Here is a 19,991-nt window from a genome sequence, read left to right as displayed (position 1 = left end):
TGTGTCTCAGCTCATGGAACTGTGGTGGCTGCACCTCAGGGCTGAGTGGGGGTTTCAAGTGTTGCCTACATATTGCCAGTGCGGTGCTGGCCAAAGCTGGGTGCTCAGGTAGCAGGGTCCTGTCTTGTCCTCCAGGCTTGGTTTTTCTCTGTGCTAAACTTTGGGTAAGTCAAACTTACATATGAAGTTGCTGTGAGGATTCGAAAAGAGAAAGTCAGCTGGAGAGGTCAGAATTTCTGTCTCCACTTAAGGGTTTCAAGTTCCCATGAAAATGGCCTCTACTTAGCTGTTTCAGGCCTGGCTAAGTAGTTCACAGTCCTTGGCTCATTCACTCTTGCAGATGGGCATGGTCATCATTATGGTGTCGCTCCCCCCACCACACTGTAATTACCCCCATTTACAGATATGAAAACTGAGACTCAGAGAAGTCATAAGGTCTGGTAGTTGCCGTGTGGCAGAAATGCAAACCTAAGTCATTCTCATTTGGAATCCACTCCTACATCAGTGAGTGCTCCTCCCTGAGAATGGAATCCTTTGTTATATGCCTTAGAAGTTGCCTGGCTTAGGCCATTTTTCTTGGTAAGATCTTTGGTTCTAAGAAATTATCTGTGTATGTGTGTCTGGGTACATGTGTGCCATGTGTGCATATGGTTAGGGAACAACTTGAGGGTGTTGTGCACACTTCCTACTGTGGGTGACAGATAACTCAGGTTATCAGAGATGGTGGTAAATATTTTACTCCTTGAGCCTTCTCATGCTGGCCCTCACGATTCATTTTTGATCCTGACTGAAATTCATCCTAGTTGACACTAGACCCTGTTCATTTACTCTCCAAATCCAGAACCATCACTGAGGGGTCTTCCCTCTTACGGGAGTAAGCAAATCAGCCACACAGTGGCGGTGAATGCCTTTAATCCCAGCATTCAGAAAGCAGAGGCAGGCAGATCTCTGAGTTTGAGGCCAACCTGGTCTACAGAGCTAATTCCAGGACAGCCGAGACTATCCAGAGAAACCCAGTCTCAAAAACGAAACAAAAAGTAAGTCTTCGAAAGTCTTGCTGTTCTCACATCCGAGCTTTCAGATTCTGGGAATTCTAGTGTAGCCTTTCCTCCCCCTCCCCCTCTTCCATCCTCCACGTGGAATGTAGAGATGTCTGAGCTGGGGGATGAGAGGAGACATAGTTAGAGTCATGCTTCACACAGGAACTGTTCAAAGGGAATTCACTGTGTGTCAACATCTCTATCCACATCTCTTCTCAGTCCTAGTAACAATCTGATGACTCTAATGTTACATAGGAGAAAACAAGGTCAGCGGCAGAGTGGCCAAACTCAAGTTTCAGGAACTTGGAGCATTTTTCCTTTGCTGGCTCCATGAGGGATCTGATAACTGGCTAACATTGTAGCTCACTGTAGCAGTGGGGTTAAAGAGCACCCTTGGCTACTCACCCGCAGTCCCCTGTCTTTCGATCATTGTCAGCCATCTTGCCGTGAGCTCCTTTGGTTCCAATGTAGATGGGAGAGTGAGGCTTGTGTAACTCAGAATCCCGTCCCAGGTGACAGTGGTCAGCAGTGCTGTTGCCGCCCAGAAGGACAAGCTACTCCCATTCTTGCTGTCTCAAGTCAAAGACACAAAGCATCTTGGCAGGACACTGTTAGCAGGGCTTAGCAGAGCGAGCGGCCCAGGGGTAGGAACAGTCTCTGAGGGGAATTATAATGATGACAGTGTAGATGATGGTAGCTTTATATAAAGCCGGCTGTGCAGAAACCCGAGTCTATGCGCATGTGTTTTTTTTCTGGTTTTGGAGAGGATAGTGTATATTTCTGGGCATCTCCCAGTAAAGAAACCCAGCCTCTCAGTTTTGCCTACGTCAGCTATCCAGGAATGGTGTTCAGGGTATTTGAGAAAATGGGAGATACAGATGGTTTGCACTAGGGCATGGTTTCAAATTTAAAGAGGATTATGGCCCATGAACCCCAGAAATGGTGGGTTGAGGTGCGAAGCTTTGAAATTCTAATTGCAGACCAGTCCAAGGAGGTGTATACTTACCCGGGGCACAATATCTCATTGTTCATATATTCCTTTCTTGGCTGGAGGAGGTAGGGGAGGAGCAGATTCATAACATAATCTTCCGAGGAAACTGAAACAGCCATTGACGGTGGTAGTTTGGGGCTCTCTGGTGAATTCAGTTGAGAAAGAAATCCCTGGCTGCTTACCATTGCTGAGCTTAACTTGCTGTAGTAATCGTTCTTTCACCTGCAGAGCCTAGTGCAGGCCCAAATTAGCCCCAGCTGAGAGGACTCTGTGTGGTCATTTTGACACACCTCCCCTCTTATGTCAAACCATGGCATCCAAACCCAAGGCGACAGCATCTCTGGGAGGAGAGAAAGCCGTGGAATCCAAGGCCTCTGGGAACAGACACGCTTCTTCGCCAGTTCTAGGCTCTGAGTAATGGCTCCTATTTACTGGTTATGCCAGATACAGAGGAGGGGTGCTGCCGGTCCAGTAGAAATGACAGGCAGTAGGGGACAACAATTGAAATTGGCGCATTTCAAAGCTCAGATTCACCTACAGCCCAGGGGAAGATCAGTCCTTTTGGAGGGAAGTCCTCTGGCTCACTGATTTTCTCTCATTGCTCTGTGGGGGAGACTGGGGTTACTGTGGGGGAGGGAACATGACCTCAAGGAGCTCAATCTCAATTAGTCCTAGCGCATAGGGGTCATATCTGTTCCAACTTGACAGAACTTTCCGGATGCTGTGGAAAATGAGGTAGGATTTCCTTTTGGGTTTCTTATACTTCAAAAGTTACGTTTTACAGCCTTGGCACCTGAGTTCCCCCAGTAACCTTCAAGGGTCACCAACCCTCTTCGGCTGCTAGTCCGCTGCCTGTCTCCCTACTAAGCGCTGGCTTCACCCTCTAGGTGCCCTAAGCCAAACTTTTCAAGTATTAAGGGAAGAAAGTACTGTTGTTTATTTTTACTTTATCATTTTAAAAGTGAGTTTCTCACGCTTGCTTTTGCTGGGGAAGCATCTGTTTGTTCCCATTTCCTTAGAAAGTCCCTCTTTTAGTAGGCTGCGTTGGAGAGCACCAGTAAGAACCAGAACTGAGGCACAGTGCAGACCCAGTTTGGCCAAGCCGGGGAATAAACAGCACACACTTTAAACTGTTTTGGTTTTTTCCTATGCAGGAAGCAAGCCTTTCCTATACCCACGGACTTTAACTCAGTCACCTGAGTGAGTGTCCTTATCTTCCACCTTTGTGTGAGGCAGCTGGGGATCCACGATTCCCAGCCAACAGGATACACTCTCCTTTTCTGCTCACTGTGACAGAAGCCTTCTCTGGGCATGCTTTCTGTATAACCTTGTCATTTTCCTACTTCCATCTGCCTTCTCCACTGGACTGCCTGTCTGTTAGTTGTCCCACCCTCTAGTGGAGGACAAGTTCCAGGACAGCAGGGATGTTACCTTCCTGACTTCCCTCATCTGCGAATTTGTTGACAGTTTAGAAGGTGAACCATTTGCTGTTGACAGGAAATCTTCCTCTCCCTGCCAGTCCCCACCCAAGACAAGTCCTCACCATAGGTCCCTGAGCAGAGCCAGAGAGCACAACCCCTAGCCTTATAGGATGGTAAGTAGGCAGGCCTGGGTGGACCAGAGTGTCTGCCTTCCAAAGAAGGCTTGCATCAAGACCAGCAATAAGCTTTCAAGGACTGCTGTAGACTTCTCAAGGCCTAAATAGTTTTTGTTACCGTTTTTTAAGATCAACTTCATTCAATGGTGAGAAATTAGAAGGGTATTTTGGACTAACATCTGCTAGGGCTGAATTGGTACTTTCCTCAGAAGAAATTTAATTTCTTCACAGTCAAGAGCATTTGCACCTGAGAAATACTTTCGCATCTCCTGATGCCGTTCCTCTAGGTTAAGAAAAAAAAAAAGAATCGCACATGGACAGGTGAAAAGTATTTTAAAACATATTTTAAAACAATTCTTCCTGGCTCCTCTCTGCAAAAGGCACAGCCTTGGCGTTCTGAGGGCAGCGGGGTTGAGCCCCCGGGCCTCGGCCCGCGCAGCAGGAGGCGGCTTTCCGGGCCTCGCTTCCTGCACCCACTCGGGACTAAAAAAGAACACGTACAACTTTCTTTTTTTTTTTGGTTCCCTTCTTGCAAAAATCGCTCGCGTAACCAGCTCTCTGAAGTAACCGCTCCGGGGGCGGCTGGGTGTGTATGTGTGTGTGTCGGGGTGGGGAAGAGAGGTTCCGGAGCCCCACGGGCACGAGCACCAGCGCGTGTGGCAGCGAGGTGGGGGCCGCGCACGGGGCTGACGAAGCGGGGAGGGGGAGGGGGCGGGGCAGGCGAGGGGGCGGGGCGGCCGCAGCGCGTGCGCAGAGCACTTCCGTGTTTGTCCCCGTGACTGGCGCGGGCGCGCCGCCCGCCCTGCGGCCGCCGCCAGAGCGAGCCGTCCAGTCAGTCCGCCAGGCCTCGCCGCCCGGCAGCGCCGTCTGCCCCGCCTCGTCCCGCCCCGCCCCGCCCCGCCTCGTTGCTCCCCCCCTCCGCGCCCCGCCCCTGCGTGCACTTGGGGGAGGCGCGTCCCCGGCCGCCGCCCGCCCGCCCGCGCGCGCGCGCGCCGCTCTCAGTTTGAAGGGCGCCGCGCCGCTCGCTCCGCTTGTCTCCTCTCCGCTCCGCTCCGCTCCTCGCGCGCCAGGCCAGGCGCCGCGGCGGGTCGGGCTGCGCGCGTGGCGTTCATGAGCCGCCCGGCGGCCCCGGGAGCCTGCGCCGTGACTCACGCCCGCCCCCACTTGTGTCTCGTCCTTCCCGCGGCAGGATGCCGGACCAGATCTCCGTGTCCGAGTTCATCGCCGAGACCACCGAGGACTACAACTCGCCCACCACGTCCAGCTTCACTACGCGGCTGCACAACTGCAGGAACACCGTCACGCTGCTGGAGGAGGTAGGCAGGCGGCGGCCTGGCAGCTGGGTGGGCTGGGGCCCTGGGGAGCCGGGCGTCTGGGGGAGCCACACCCCCCTCCGGCAGTGTGTGCGCCCCCCCCCCTCCGGCCCCCTGCTGTCCTGATTGGCGGCCCTTCCCGGGGTCCTGCAGGCTTGAGAGCCCGGGGACTAAAGTAGGGAAGAACTGAGCAAGCTCTGGATGCGGGGAGTAGAAGAGAGATTCCCCTCTCTGTCTGCACCCTGTTTGGGTGCCAGGCTGTCTGCCCGGCGCTTCCACATCATTGTGACCCTTTCCTAACCCACGAAGTATATGGCGTCAAGCCACCGAGGGCAGAAAGGCGAGGCTGCGTGGCCAAGGTCACACCAGCCAGAGTCTTGGAGATGGGCCGCGAATGCACTTCTCCGCAGCCCAGCGGGACCGGGCAGGCTTAGCTGTAGCGATAAGGGCTGGTGGAAAAACCCAGAGGGATAAAAGAGAACTCCGATTCGAGACTGTTGCCACCTCTGGGCCTGTGTCTCCTAGTCCCTTGCGCCTAAAGTGAGCAGAAGCTCAGGTGGAAAGGAGAGCTGTACAAACAGGTCCCCGCCCCGCTCCCCTTGCTCCAGTGGCTGTGGTTTTCTAGGGCTCAGGGCTGCTGCACCAGATCGGCAGGACACTCCTAAGGTTGTGTAGAGAGGGCTGAAGCCAGTGCAGTCTGCAGGGGTGGTCAGGCTGGTAGATGGGTCTAGAAGCTGCAGAAGGAATAGCTCTGCTCGCTGGACCCTTCGGCAAAACCGGCAAGGGCAATGCTGGTTCTTTTAAATTTTTCGATGAATTAATGCTAGAGTGGGGGTGGGTGAGGAGAAACCTGTAAACCCAGGTTTACAGCTATACAAATAAGCCTGTGTAACCTCGGCGAAAATAAGGAGTTTCCCAGAAACTCAACATAACTCCTCAGTGCCACAAAACATCGCTCCCATCCTAACCAGCTAGGCCTACCCTGGCTGAAAAAGAAGATTCCCCTCCCCCCCCCCCCCGCGGGGATTTTATACTTGGTTTATTTGAGGTTCAAGAAGCTCCTTTTTAGTTAAGGCCACCAGGGCCAGCCCTCGGTAATACAGGGAATCCTGAGTTTCTGTCTGAAACTGGCTTTGGTACTCACGCTGTGTGATGTATAAAGAACTGGTGTTAGATGCTAATGTTAGGAGCTGGAGAATTTTGTTGCCTCAGGGTCCCATCTTGCCTGCCTGCCAGGTACTATAAGCTAATATGTTTCCTTCTAGTTAGTTTCTTTCTAGTTAGTGTTGTTTCTAGAGTTTTCTTTGGAGTCATTGTTGACTCCAAAGTGGATGTTGAAATGGATGGAGAAATATCACCTAACTAGATGTATTGGAAAGCCAGAGGTAATGTGCCCCACCCCCTTGTGAACTGGCAGTTGCTTCATGGTTAGTATCAGGGATTAAACAAGAGTTGCCCGGCATTCAGCCTCCCAGTGACTCTGTCCTTCATGCAATTGTAAGAACATGCTCATCTAGGCGTGTGTGGTCATCTTTTTCCGTTCCTAACTGGGTACGCCTTGAAAGGGCTTAAAGTTGATTAAACTGCGGGGTTATTTTCCTTCCAGATAACTTTAGTGCCTGCTAATAGAGCTGTCAGTTACTGTAACTTTCTGCACAGTCAGATAGTGTTACTGTATTCTGTTTGTGCAGCAGATGATAAGGGTGCCTGGGATGCTGCCTGTGGATGTATTTGTGTACATTGAAGCAACATTATAGAATAGGGTGAATGTCGTATAAGCACTGCCTTGATCTTAGTTTAAGGTAACTACATTTAAATGCAAATGCAACAAATGAGGTTTTGTTGTTTGTTCTCTCCCTTTCCTTTGTGTGTGTGTGCACACAAACACACACACTCCCTTGTGTTACAAAGTTAGGTAGAAGAATAGACCTTTGAACTTGAGAAAGAATAGGAACCAGTCTAGAAAGCTCAAAAGTGACAGAAAATATTGATACACTGTCTCTAAAACTATAGCAGTAAACATTGCATTTGTACCAATTGTACAGTAATTAGAGACAAAATTTTGTCATTTTTCTAAACTTGAGTACAGTATTGGTTAAGGAATCATTTTCCTCAATGTGTATCTTCTAACTCTTGAGTCATATTCTATGTGTGTGGCGACCTTTTATATATATGCAATGTATGCTTAGTTTTTTATTGTTGGATAATCACACAGTTGAATTTTTAGTTTTTCTTTCAAACTTACCTATATGGAGAAGATACAGTATTATGGATATCCTGAGTAGATCACAACCTGCTTCTTCAGAAATAGGAGGCTGAATGTGGTAGTACATGCCTGTGATCCAGGCACTTGGGCAGTAGAGGCAGGAGGGTTCTCCTCAAGCCTGAAGCTAGTCTGGTCTACCTAATGAGCTCCAGACTAGCCAGGACTCCACAGTAAGACCTTATTTCAAAAACTGCTGGGGCAGAGGACCTGCTCTAGACATGGCAGAGACTGAGTTTCACCCAGCCAAGGGTATACAGGAAGAGTCTGTCTCAAAAAACAGATTTTGAAAAGGGGACCAAAATTACTGCCCCCAAAATAAAAGGAAAAAAATAGTGAACATATTTCACAAGTGAGAGATTTGAAAATTGCAAGAATTTGGCTTGTGTTATTTTGTGATTATTCTTAGAAATAGGATTTTTTGGGCACTTGTTTTTTCTTTTGGCGATGGAAACTCCAGAATGGGGAGTAATTGGGTAGCTTGGAATTCTGTTTGAAAACAAGTCTGTTTCTAGTTCTAGTAGTTATGAATTTCCTGTTTACTTGTGATTTTGTTGTTTCTATTACTAATTAACACACGTGGGTCTTAACTAAAATCCCGTTGAGTGCCAAGCGTGGAACCCCAGGTCAATCTACACTTTCCCCTTTGATTGTATGTCCTTGTCAAACAGTTGGCCATGTTGTGCAGATGCTGTGGTGTATGTATAAGCCCCTTGGGACATGCAGTTTAGGAAATAAATCAGATCTATATAAGAAGAGACTAAGAGCTTACTTCAGGGCCTCCCTTCTAGTCCTGAAGGACACACATGGTTTAGAGAGTCACGCTTTGGCAGGGGCACAACTGGCTGCCTTTGAGAGGCAGGAATGGATCAGCTGGAATTCTGCTAAGGTTTTATCTAGGCATGTAAATGTTTTCAAAGCACAAAACCAGAGCATGGAACCAGAGCATGCTAGCGTATGCTGTCCTGCTTGTGACCCTTTGGAAGTTGTAAGTGGCTAGAAGACAATGTTTTCTTGAGAAAGAAGCAAGCAGGCATTTTAGAATCATGGACCAAGACATTGGGATGCTTTCTCCCATTGAAGACTTGGAGTGGCCAACACTTAGGGCCTTGGATAAGAGGGAGAGTGCATCATAGTCATTGGAGGTCTGCTTGGCCAGCATTTTACTTTGGTGCTGATGGAGGAGATACGCTTTGCCCGTGTCTTTAGCACCTCCATATAAGGCCAGTTGTAGACACATGGGATGCACAGTCATCTGTAGTCAGCTATGCAGAGCTACATGCATCCTCGATGTAGAGTCTACACTTAGAACTCTGTGAAGGGAGAAGGGCCGCTCTCTCCTCCACTGTACCGAGAAGAAAATGGAGGCCCAAAGAGATGGTTTGTCTCCAAGATTTTGTTAGTAAATAAAGGATTTGGGGAATTCTTTACAGTTTCCCCAGAAAATACACACTGGCTGTCTGCAAAGTCGTATTTCATTGACTTTGCAGGACATAAATAAGGCTTCTCGTTTGTTGTACTTTGCAGTTTTAATCTCATGAAGAGGTTTGTAACGTCCTTAGTCATTTAACTTTTCTTCATGCCCATATTCCAGGGAATTCTTAATAGCAATATTTAAATATAATATTCAAAGAGATGGATTCAGCTTTCAGATTGAAATGTGAGAAATTATGTAAGTGACCTATGAGCAGCATCTGCTCAACACATCTTTGAGGAGCATCTGTGTGACGGTCACATTGCCAAGCCCTGGTGAGGTATTATTTCGATTGTTTATGGGACCTAATGGTGTTGAAGAAAAAAAGCCCATAACTCTTAATAGGCTTAACCTTTCTTTAACAGAAAGGTTAAATTCATAAATGGAAGGATTAATATAGAACATTCATCACAGCAATATAAGCTATCTACTGCAGTCTGCCATCCAGTCAGTACATCCACTGTTGAGTGCATTCTACTGCTAGGCCTGGGGATTCAGAGAAGAATAATTGTGTCTACAAGGTGCCCTCGAAAAACCTTTCTAAGGGAGCTAGATGTCTCTGGCTTGGAGACTTAATTCAGAGGTTTTGAAGGCTAAGAATCATTTATTTGATTAAAGATTGCCAAAGGTTTCTTTGATATTAACACTTGTTAATAATAATAATAATAAAAATAGTTGTCAGCTACTGATGGCCCCACTATATGCTAGCATTATAGATACTTTTTTTAAAAGAAGATTTTATTTTACATATTGGTGTTTGCCTGCATGTGTATCTTGTACATCTTGTATGTGCCTGTTGCCCGAAGAAGCCTGAAGAGGGCTTCTGATCCCTTGTAACTAAAGTTACGGAAAGTTTTGAGCCACCACGGAACCAAACCCAGGTCCTCTGCAAGGGCAGCAAGTACTCTTAACTACTGAGCCATTTCTCTGGCCCCCTCCATATATACATACCATTGTTTAATGTTTGCCCTATTATTGTCAATAATCCCATTTTAACAGATAATTCTCTCTCCTCCCCTTTCCCTCCCCCCCTCGTGTGTGTGTGTGTGTGTGTGTGTGTGTGTGTGTGTGTGTGTGTGTTTGGTTTACAACTAGTCAGAAATGAACTTCAGACTTAATATCAACTGTTGAGTATTCTTGGCATGCCTGGAGGTATTCCTCTACTCTTTGTAATTTTGGTCATGTTTCATATTGATGACTGGAGATCTAGTCTTTGATAAGTGAGGTTAAGTCTCTAGTGCTAATCTGTAGATTCTCACACCTAGGAATTCTAAAGCCCAGATCTTGATGTATTCAAGAGCTAGTTCATTACCTTCAAAACACCTATGAAGCCCTTCTCTGGGGGATTTAGATAAAGTCCTATGGGCTCTTTTGCCTAAAGTAGAGAAAATGTATTTGGGTCTGTTCACCAACAGAAGACTGTTCTCCCTGTGATACCAGTATCCTTTGTAGAAGTCTAAGCTCTGGAGGCCAAGCCCCTTGTTCAGCCTGGGAGTGATTAGGGTGTGTTTTCTTAGAACCTAGCAAAGGTCAATGACTATTTGCTTACAGAAATGGGGAAAGCAGCTTCCCTTGTGTGCCAGAACTCGCATTTCACACTAATACCTTGTGCCCTCTTATACATCTCTGATAGTTTTTTTAAAAAATAGTTTTCGTCTTTGCATAATACAAAGTCAATTAGATATTCTTAGCATTATCCTTTCATATGTGCATAAAAGCTCAAAGGTTAAATGTCCAAGATCTTCTGGCAGGGTAGGTACAGTTTGGACTTTGAATACAGAATATCTGTGTTTAAGTTGAATTTTTAAATATATATTTCATTATTTTTAAATGAAATTTGGAGAGGGAAGAAAAAGCAAGCCAACAGCTTAGTTCTGCTTAGTCCTTTCTTTAGGTGTCTGCTTGTTACGGTCATATGCAACACTGCCAGCAGTTCTCCATTAGGCTGGTCGGCCATGAAAAGGCCGTGTGGCTTCCAGCTCCACCCTGGTATATTCTGGAACTATTGATCAGCCTTTGTCTGTGAACCTCCACAGATGTGGCTGAAGAACTACAGTGACTGATGTAGGCTTCTTAGAGCCTGTCTGTCATTGAGCTGTCTGGCCATCCATAACCTCCCCTTTTTTCAGGATACTTTTTGCTAAGGAATCACCGGATATAGCTGAGTTAAAGGGACCTTGCGTAATATCCAGTTTGGGATTGGCAGTGTGGAGGTTCTGCTTCCAAGAGGTTCATGAAAGCTGTATTTCTAATAACCAGTTGCAGTATTGCAGAAAGGTTGGTGGACACCTCTACTAGCGTAACCCTCATGCCATTGTGCATTTGATTTGGACTCTTAGCTGATCAGGCTAGTAGTATAGTGCTGATAATCTTTCACTGATTGCATGCTTGGATTGCCAGTTACAGCTGCCTAAAAGTGTTAATCTTACTAATATTACTGGCTGCCTGAAGAAACTTGAAGCTTTGCGTCCCTGTGGAGTAAAACTGAGTTACCAGGACCCATACAGATTTTGTCAGTCCTGTTGCTTTCAATGTGGAGATTGAGGTCTGAAGATGAGAAGGAATTTAGGCAGGGTTTTGAATTCAGAGCTCTCGACTCTTTATGTGGGTCTCTTTGTACTTTGACTAGGGGAGTCTTCTTCAGCACTACTCTCTAGATCTAGTGCCTAAGAAAAGATTGGAATAAACCTGAAATTGGGAAGGTTATTTTGCACATGCCAGTCACTAGGTTGATTGCTGATCTCTAAAAGCATTATGTGAGGCCATGTCATCTGATACTGTGCCAGGAAGCGTCCATCAAAAGCCATTTATCTTGTATGTTCAGACTGTCCAGATAGTTATTTGCAAAGTGTCTCTGTGGGGGGGGGGGGTCTGTGACACCTAGAGTATTGGTTTCCATATATGTTACCTAGTCATTTGAGGATCTCTTGGCACATCTACTCTTATATGTGTTATTTAATCATGAGTAACCGATGGGGCTGGAGATGATGCCTCAGCCTCTGTTTCCTCATTTGATAAGTGGCGTCCTTTTGAAGAGCAAAAGAGATAATGCCCATGAGGTACTCATCAAGGGATTTCATGACCTGGTGGCCAATGAATATCAAAGTCTTATAGTCAGTATTTCTCCCATAGGGCAGGAGGCCAGGGAGAGGACAGAAGCTCTACCTATAGAACGGTTTGATGAGGGTGAAGCTCCTGCCAGGTTAACTTGAGCACTGTGATTTCCAGGATGTGTTTGCTGGGCAAGTTACTGAAGATTCGCTGTCTCTCTTTCCTTATGAAAGAGTGAGTCAGTGTATGTGAAGCGCTGAGCACTGCCTGGCCTGGTGATCACTGTAAGGTTATGGCTGTAATCCTCCATACCATTGCTGTGTACTGTACGTGCAATCTAGTGGTTGTTGACATGTAATTGAAGCGACAGAAGAAGTCATGTGGCAGTGCTGACTTTGTGTGCTTCAAGGACCTAGATTATGAAAGTGCGGCCAGGGTAGTACCAAAGATTTAAGCCATTTATGGTGCATGGTCATAGCCATTTTGATCTAAAATAAGCTGCTAGCTCAGTGTAGCTGTATACTTAGCCCTTAAGTGAGGGAACCAGCGCCCAGTGTTACTTTCTGACTCAGGCTAGCTTGATGGGCTCCCTGTGCAGCCTCACGGTCCATGCTTTCTCCAGTCACTGCTAATGTATTGTTTACTTCCACATATCCAAAGGGTTCCTTCTATTGATGCATCAAATTTTGGGCAACACTGTTTTTTGATTTTGTTGGGGTTTGGGGTAATGAGCTGTTTTGTTATATAATGGATGCAGATATTTGATTTTGCTCATTTTGGGGGAGGCATGTATGGCTTGGTCCTACCCGGAATGCAGTGTGCTTTGCTGAGACCACGAGGAATTCTGTTTCGGTTTGACAGCAGGAGCTTTAAAGTGAAAAGGATCATTCTGTTAGTCAAGACATAGAGAGTGCTGCAGTCTCTTTCTGGTCTCAGTAAAAAGAATTTTAATGGTATTTGGAGTAGGAGTGGGTCAACTTAGAAGTCACATGACTCTACTTGTTACGACTAAATGTATGAATTCACAGTGGACTCTTCTTGGGCCCAAGCACTATCTGATCAGCCCTGTGCCATGGTGCTGTTTGCGGTCAGTTACATAAGAACTGAATTTTAATGCTGAGGCTATGGTACAGTTTTCCTCAGAGAACTGAAATATGTGTCCCTTTGATAAGACAGTACCCAATTTAGCCACCCAGAAGCTAGGAAAGCAAAACCAGAACCTCATGGCTCAGTGAATTAAGGCCCACAAAAGAGTCGGAATTTGATGCCAACTAGTGCAGAAAACAAAGAGTTGGCTAAGTTAATGGAGGCCTTTTCTTCCCCTGCCAGATGTGAAGAAAATATAGGGTCTTCCCAGTTCTGATACTACACAGCAGAGATACCTTGTATTCTGTAACATTATGCCTAGGGGCTAGGACTAGGATGACCATAGTGAACATTCTCATCATGCCGTGGGCTGTGTGCCTATAACTTTGCTGTTATGGTATGAGTTCAGCAGAGCTGGAAAAATAACTAGAGATCGTCTAGCCCTTTTGCAGATGAAAATACTGGGGCCCAGAAAACAAAGGTGCATATGACTCTTTTTGTAAATTAGAGATCTCTAACTGTCCTCCCTCCCCCACACATATGTATATAAAGCATAGCAAAATACAGCTAGAACTAGTTAAATAGCCTTTGGATTTATTGGGAAGGCTCATAGAATAGTTTCTGGAATAGGAGTGGAAGAATGGCAGGCAGTGAAGGTACATCTCCTAGATTACTGGTAGATACGTTAACACTGGCCCTGTATAACCTCCTGATACTAGTTGGTATCTTTGTGCCCTTTTGTGGGAAAAGCATATCACATAGAGACGTTCAGAGTGGCCCAGCTTGGATCAGCAGATCACTTCTGGTTTGGTCAGCTTTGGGCACAATGATGGACCTCTTAGGGTTAAACCTTCCCTCTTAACCCTTCATGATGGTCCTTAGAGAACAAGAGGAGGCTATGTCAACGCCCTGTGTAGCTGACACAGCAAAGCTGGGACCAAGATCCAGGTTTCCTGCCTCCTATTTATGCTTTCATCGAAGTAAGAATTGGATGGAGACAGCAGAGTCTTATGTTGGCAGAAGCAACCAGTAGATAATGTGAGGCAGGTAAAGTGCCTGGTGTCTGGTGGCACTTGGAAGATAGTGTTCCTGCACTTCCTCTGCAGTCTCTCATTACCCCTCTATCCTGTGTTCATTTGGGACACTGGGAAAGGCTGTGGTTAGAGAACTGTGCTGCCCAGTTTTAGCTTTGTCGATGTGGTCAAGAGAGACCAACAATCTAGTCCAAAGTGATGACATGGTACTCTTTCCGTAATCTTTCCATGAGTACCCAGCATGGATGGGAGACTAGGCAGGGCTTGATTGATTTGCTCCCAGTGTGAAGTAACCAAGTCTTAGAGGAGTTAACTTTCATGTGTACCCAGTTACACATGAAAAATTAAGTCTGCTCCCTCTTTTTTATGAAATTGGGGGGGGGGCTTTTATATTGCATTAATCATTTATTTTTTTTAATAAATCCTATTTCCTTTTTGTGGTATTTATTCATATTAGTAGTATTTACATAAAATTAGATATTCCTTATTTCCACAAAGTACAAATTAAAAGAACTGTCCACTGCTGGACCAGCAGCCGCTCCTACTTTAATAATAGTAATATTTTTCAAAGCAAAGCAAGTAAAGTACTGTTGCCTCCCAGAGCATGGAACAGTACCAAGTTAAATAACACTGCTACTGCCCAAAGGCGTCTGCATTTTGTATATAAGCCTTGGAACAAAGTCAGATTCAGTGACCACTATAATTAAGCATGTCGTGCGGTGGGCACTGTGTTGGGTGCTCTACAGACATCCTCTGCTCGCCTTAGTATTTTCAGCAGCTCCAGTGCTGTTTTACAGAAGACTGAACGAGGCTTAGATGACTCGGCGAGTTCATGACTTCCCCACCTCAGACTCATCTCAAAGAAACGCGACGCATGTGTTAGCCATGTGAGACAGTCAAGAGAAAATGGGTTTTTGCTGAATTGGGGTATTCAGGTTCAACTTCTTTGTTGTTGTTATTTTAATTTTCCTGATAGGGCAATAAATGATAGCCAGATAGTCACAGAAGTAGTTTTTCTTCTGATTTTAGAACAGCCTTGTCCATGATGTGCTGATGAAGTGCAGTGATGGTTTTACTCACGTTCATATTTTTCTTTACCTTTTTCTTTTTTTAGCCATTCCTACCACATTTTTCTATTTTTCTATTACTGGTCTGTGTATACATACATATAAATATGACCTGTTATGTCCACTTAGTGTTGCTTCTTTCTCCGTGTGTTTAGGGCTGATCACTTGGGTTTAGCTGATCAGTTAGGGGCCTCGTCCCCGAGGAAGACAGATATTCCTTCTCTCAGTAGTCATTGTCTATAGTTCTTCATCTAAGAGTTGGACCTCCTGAGATTTCCTCCATCCACTTTGACTTGTCAGCCGTTGATGTCATTGTTCAGGTCTTGTTTAGGCAACCATCTTGTTGGGATTTCATGCCTGTAACTTCCATGTCATATAGAAGATATGCTATACTATGAGCCTAGCAGTCTTTCCCGTTCCGTATCTGTGATGTCCCTGAATCTCAAGTGTAGGGGTACTGTTATAGTTATAGATGTGTCCATTGGGGCTGTTTTCTGCATTTCGACTAGTTGTAGCTTTCTGTTATGGTCTCCATTGGCTACAAAAACCAAAACAAAAAACCCAAACAACAACAAGAAAGCTAGGTTTTTCTTTTTTTCTTTCTTTCTTTCTTTTTTTTTTTTTTTGGATGAGGGTGAGAGCTGTGGGTGTAATGGTTAAGTGTTTAAGTGTTTAGAATGAAGTTAGATGAGAAATTGTATTGGTTTAAAAAAATGCCACTTCTCCTTTTAGGTTCCATGGCTTCCTGTCTTTACTCTCTGATTGGCTTTCGTGGACAGTAAGGAGTGAATCTCCCTTGCTGTGCAAACATTTTTGCTTCTGATTATTAAGTCAAGACATTTCTGTGGCTGAAAACTCCTTAATAAAGCCTGTGAGGCTGCATTTCTGGGGATTGAGCCCAGTACCGTGTGTGCGTCCAGCAGGTACTACACTGCTGCTCTTTATCAGAGGCTAGGAATCTTGACAAGGGAAAGGGGTGTAAGCTTGTAGCTCATGTGCTCTGGTAGAGACTGAAGTGGATGGCATCACAGTGGGGTGGGTGTACAGAAGGGTGGGTCACGTTGACAGAAGCCGAGCGGGTGGTCGGGGGTGCTCTGATGAGCGCTAAGTCAGGGTCCTGGAAGCACCCCTCCAGGGGCTGTACTGCTGCTGACCTAAGTCCTACCTTTGGAAATCCTGTCACTTCAGCACCACTCTGCTCACTTCTAAGATGTTGAAGAAACACTTATCCACACCAGAACCGTGCAGAGTGACTGCTACTGTCCCACTGGATCTGCCACTCCTGATGTTCCCACCTGACACTCAGTGAAAGTGAAAGGAGGTGTGTTGGGGGTGGGGCTGATAGACTTGGGTAGCAGAAAAGGAAGTGAAGGCTGACCCAGCATTCTTTTTTAAAGCCAAATTGCAATTCAGATTTTGTTCTTGAGCTTTGACTCTTGGATAGGGAGCCCTGTCTACCTTGTCCGTGAACTGGTAGCATTTGAGTTTTTAAAGCAGCCCTATCCACTTTGTCAGGTGAATTGGTAACATTTAAGTTTGTAGCATTTGGGGTATTTTTTATAGTGTGTACTTTCTTCATTCCAAAAATTTCAGAGAATTACTCTTAAGTTACAGCCTCTGAAAATGTTGGGCCTCTCTGTGTATGCTTTCAGGAGCACCTTTCCTGGTGGGATATCAGCCAAAAGGCACATCTTTAAGTTAAGGCAAACTCTTGTTAGGATATGTTCATCTTTTTTTCAGATGGTCTCTTATAGCGCAGCCTCGCCATGGACCAGCTGTGTAGCCAAGGGTGACCTTGAACTGCATCCTCCTTCCTTTGCCTCCAAGTGTTGGGATTACAGAAGTGTGCCACCACTTGTCTCAGCAATGCAAAGCTCCCTGGGGCTCCTTGTTTGGTTCTAGAATCTATTTCTTATTTGGAATAGCTACATAAATTAATGCTTTTCCTGTTTTCCTAAAGTTTGTAAAACCAGTCATCCGGGAAATAATTATGTATCTAGCACTGAACCGCACAGTAAGCTAAAGACGCTGTACTATTTAATCTATCAGCCTCCTTTGATAATTTTTACCAATTGTGGAATAGGCTTGCAGAGATTCAAATCACAACTCTGTAGTGAAAACTTTTGAATTTTTCAGAGGATGAGTGACATGAAGCCTGGCAGTGGGCAGATTCCTTTCTCCCACAGTTGGTGCTCAGGCAAGCACACTTGTGTGCTTTAGACACCATGGGTGTTTGATGTGGGCTTCCTTGGAATGAGCATGAGTAATGGGCAAGAGTCTTGACACTGACACTTGCACTGTTCATCATTCTGGGGATCAAGGTGGACTGCTGTGTGTCCTGTGCCCAACCCAGCATGCTGCTATTATATGTCTGCTTCGCTCTAGAGCTGTGTGGTGGGAGATTAGTGTCCACTTCAGTTTCTACTGTAATATGTGATGTCACCTGAGGTAGAGACCTAATTTGATCTGTTAGACCAGCATACATCATGACCAAAGTCACATTAAATATTGTTCAACTCTGAAACACAAACAACCGTGAAATCTCTCATGCAAGGGAAAGTGAAGTGTGTACCATTTCCTTGCTGTGAAGGTTTCTGGTAGTGTTGTGTTATCCACTGAAATGATTGAGCAGTGTCTAGCCTTCAGGAACTGTCATGTCGTACTAGCCAATGTTTATTTATTAAGCTTTTCTTTGGAACCTCACACTGTGTGTAAATACTGAACACTCCTTTTGGTTGTATAAGGAGAGAATAGATGCTTAGTCTGTCCTAGTTGAACAACTCTTGTATGGTAGAGCTGAGGTTCAAACCAGGTCTTTTGACTCCTAATAGCATATTGCATCATAGCAGATTACAAAAGTAGATATGGGACAAAACATTTTTAGCTTTATAGTTTATATACATGCCTGCATTTTATGTACCAGGTACAAGAGTATGAATGCAGAAACACCTACTAATGAGATCATTACTTTCTACTTCTGCCCTTTCTCCTAGAATGCTTCTAGGGTGAAGGCAGCATTGGGAGGGGGGTGCCCTCCACCCGCAGAAATTGTTACCCAGTGAGAATTAATGTGTGTTTATTTCTGAACTGTAGTCCTTGTTTTCCTAGGGCCTAACCTTGTTTGACTCTTTGTCTGCTAAATTGCTATGTTAGTCTGTCTTCTGCCTCTCAGGACCTGGTAGCTCTTTGTTCCCTGGGAAGTAGCCTTTTGCTGTACACATACCCATTCTTCTTCACAGTTGTGTGGGGGAGTACTCTAAGCAGTGTTTCTAAGCTGTCTCCAGATTTTTCTCACACGGGACCCATGAGATTGAGCTATTATCTCAGGTCTATCCAGTTACTGTTTTTAGAAGATTTCATTATTGCTCTGTTTGTCCCCAGGTGAATGACAATATCTGATTGAATAAACCAAATACACACTTGCATGTGTGCACACAGGGGTGTGAGCCCTGAGTGGGGTGGAGTTCAGGATGGGAGAAGCTGCCTGGGGAACTGAGATGATGTGAGGTGGAGCTTCTGAGTTCAGAGGGAATAATGCAGTCCTGGAGTTGTAGAGCCAGAGGGAGTCTTTAGAGGTCATAAAGTCAACTGCCTCGTTTTCCAGATCACTGAGGTTGCTCATCAGCCCTGGTTCACAACCATCGCCTGCTGACCTTCGGGGCACAAAGCCAGACTGAAGCTCCTCAAGCTAGAGCTTTCATGTATTTTTCATGTGATTTAAGTGATTGACTCTGTTTTGTGTTTGGCATGGCTTTTGTCACAAACAAAGCTATTTTAGAAAGTTCTAGAAGCCGGTGAGATGGAACTTTTCCAGCTGTAAAGAGTAACACCATGTTGAACCTTGTGGTTTTCATGGGCCCCTTCCTGCTCCTGACTCCCCTCTTGTCTTAGTTCCCTCTCTGGTTCTCTTGATCTGCTCAAAACTACTACCTGACTTGTCTCGCTCTTACTACCTGTCACCACAAGGCACATCTGTGGCGTGGTTTTGTTTGTTTTGTTTTTTGAAGGCTGAGAAGGTTTCCAGCACTTAATTTTATGTGACACCTCTAGTTTATAAAGAACCTTCATGTGTATTGTCTTACCATTGCTGAAATGATAGTTCAGAGAAGTCAATTAACAGTCAAAATGTATAACATACAGCCGAAGTTCTCTGCAGAGTCCATTCATTTTGTTATACTGGAGACAATACTGGAAAAGTATCATGTTATATTGATTATCAATGACTGGACATCAACCTAATTGCCATTTTTCCTAAGTTGATGTTTTTATAATCTTATTCGATGTATGTACTATTCATTCAGAGTTCATATGGTAGCTTAAATTTGTAAACCAAACGATTAGAAACTAAATATTGTAACTTAGAAAATATATAAACATCTCTTAAAATATTTTGGAATTGATCCCACCTTTTTACTAGCCTGTGCCATTATTTTCTCTGTTGATGTGCCAAGCCATTCCTTGTTTACAAACACAATTTCTGGCTCGAGCTTCTCTGATAGCCTTAGTTGTTTGTCACTCCCCCTATTGAAGTATTGGGAGCATGGTCTGGGGTCCCCTCTCCAGTGTGGAGATGCAGCAGGTCTCAGAAAGGTCAATGGTGATTTCATAATCATATCAAGGTATTATTCCACTCTTATTCTCAGTGGAGTTTCCCAGGGGCTGTGTGATGAGTGATGCTGTCTTCTCTGACAGCTTGTTAAACGTGTTTGTGATTTGGAACATTTTTTGTTTTCATTTCTGTTGCACAAAATACCAGTAATGATATAGCCCACTGTCAATAGCAATAACAGTGCCAGCTTGATTACTCATTGGGTAAAGGCTCTAGTTTGCCGCCAAGCTTGACTACCTGGGTTTGATTCCTAGAGCCCACACGGTAGAGAGAAAAGACTCCCGTTAAGTTGTCCTCAGAACTAACTCACTCTCTCTCTCCCTCTCTCCCTCCTTCCCCCTCTCTACCCTCATTCCCCCTTTCTGTCTTTATCTCACATACACCTGCCACCAAATAAATAAAGTAACAAAATTTAAGCAACAACGATAAACTTTCTTTCAATCTTTTACATTTTTGAGTGCTATGG

The 19,991-nt window shown here is 45.2% G+C and overlaps 1 protein-coding gene across 4 annotated transcripts in view; it reads left to right on the top strand.

Moving 5' to 3' along the window:
• The window catches only part of Asap1 (ArfGAP with SH3 domain, ankyrin repeat and PH domain 1), a 308,124-nt gene that overhangs the window by 68,660 nt on the left and 219,473 nt on the right, over nucleotides 1-19,991 (top strand). For all 4 annotated transcript variants that reach the window (XM_087898828.1, XM_087898826.1, XM_087898829.1 and 1 more), the window contains exon 3: nucleotides 4,818-4,944. In XM_087898828.1, coding sequence (XP_087754954.1) covers nucleotides 4,818-4,944 — 127 coding nt within the window. The remainder of the gene's footprint in view (nucleotides 1-4,817; nucleotides 4,945-19,991) is intronic.

This window comes from Myodes glareolus, chromosome 19, assembly GCF_982192425.1.
Source record: "Myodes glareolus chromosome 19, mMyoGla1.1, whole genome shotgun sequence".
In the NCBI taxonomy this organism is placed as follows: Eukaryota; Metazoa; Chordata; class Mammalia; order Rodentia; family Cricetidae; genus Myodes; species Myodes glareolus.
This window is presented reverse-complemented; position numbering and strand designations above follow the sequence as displayed.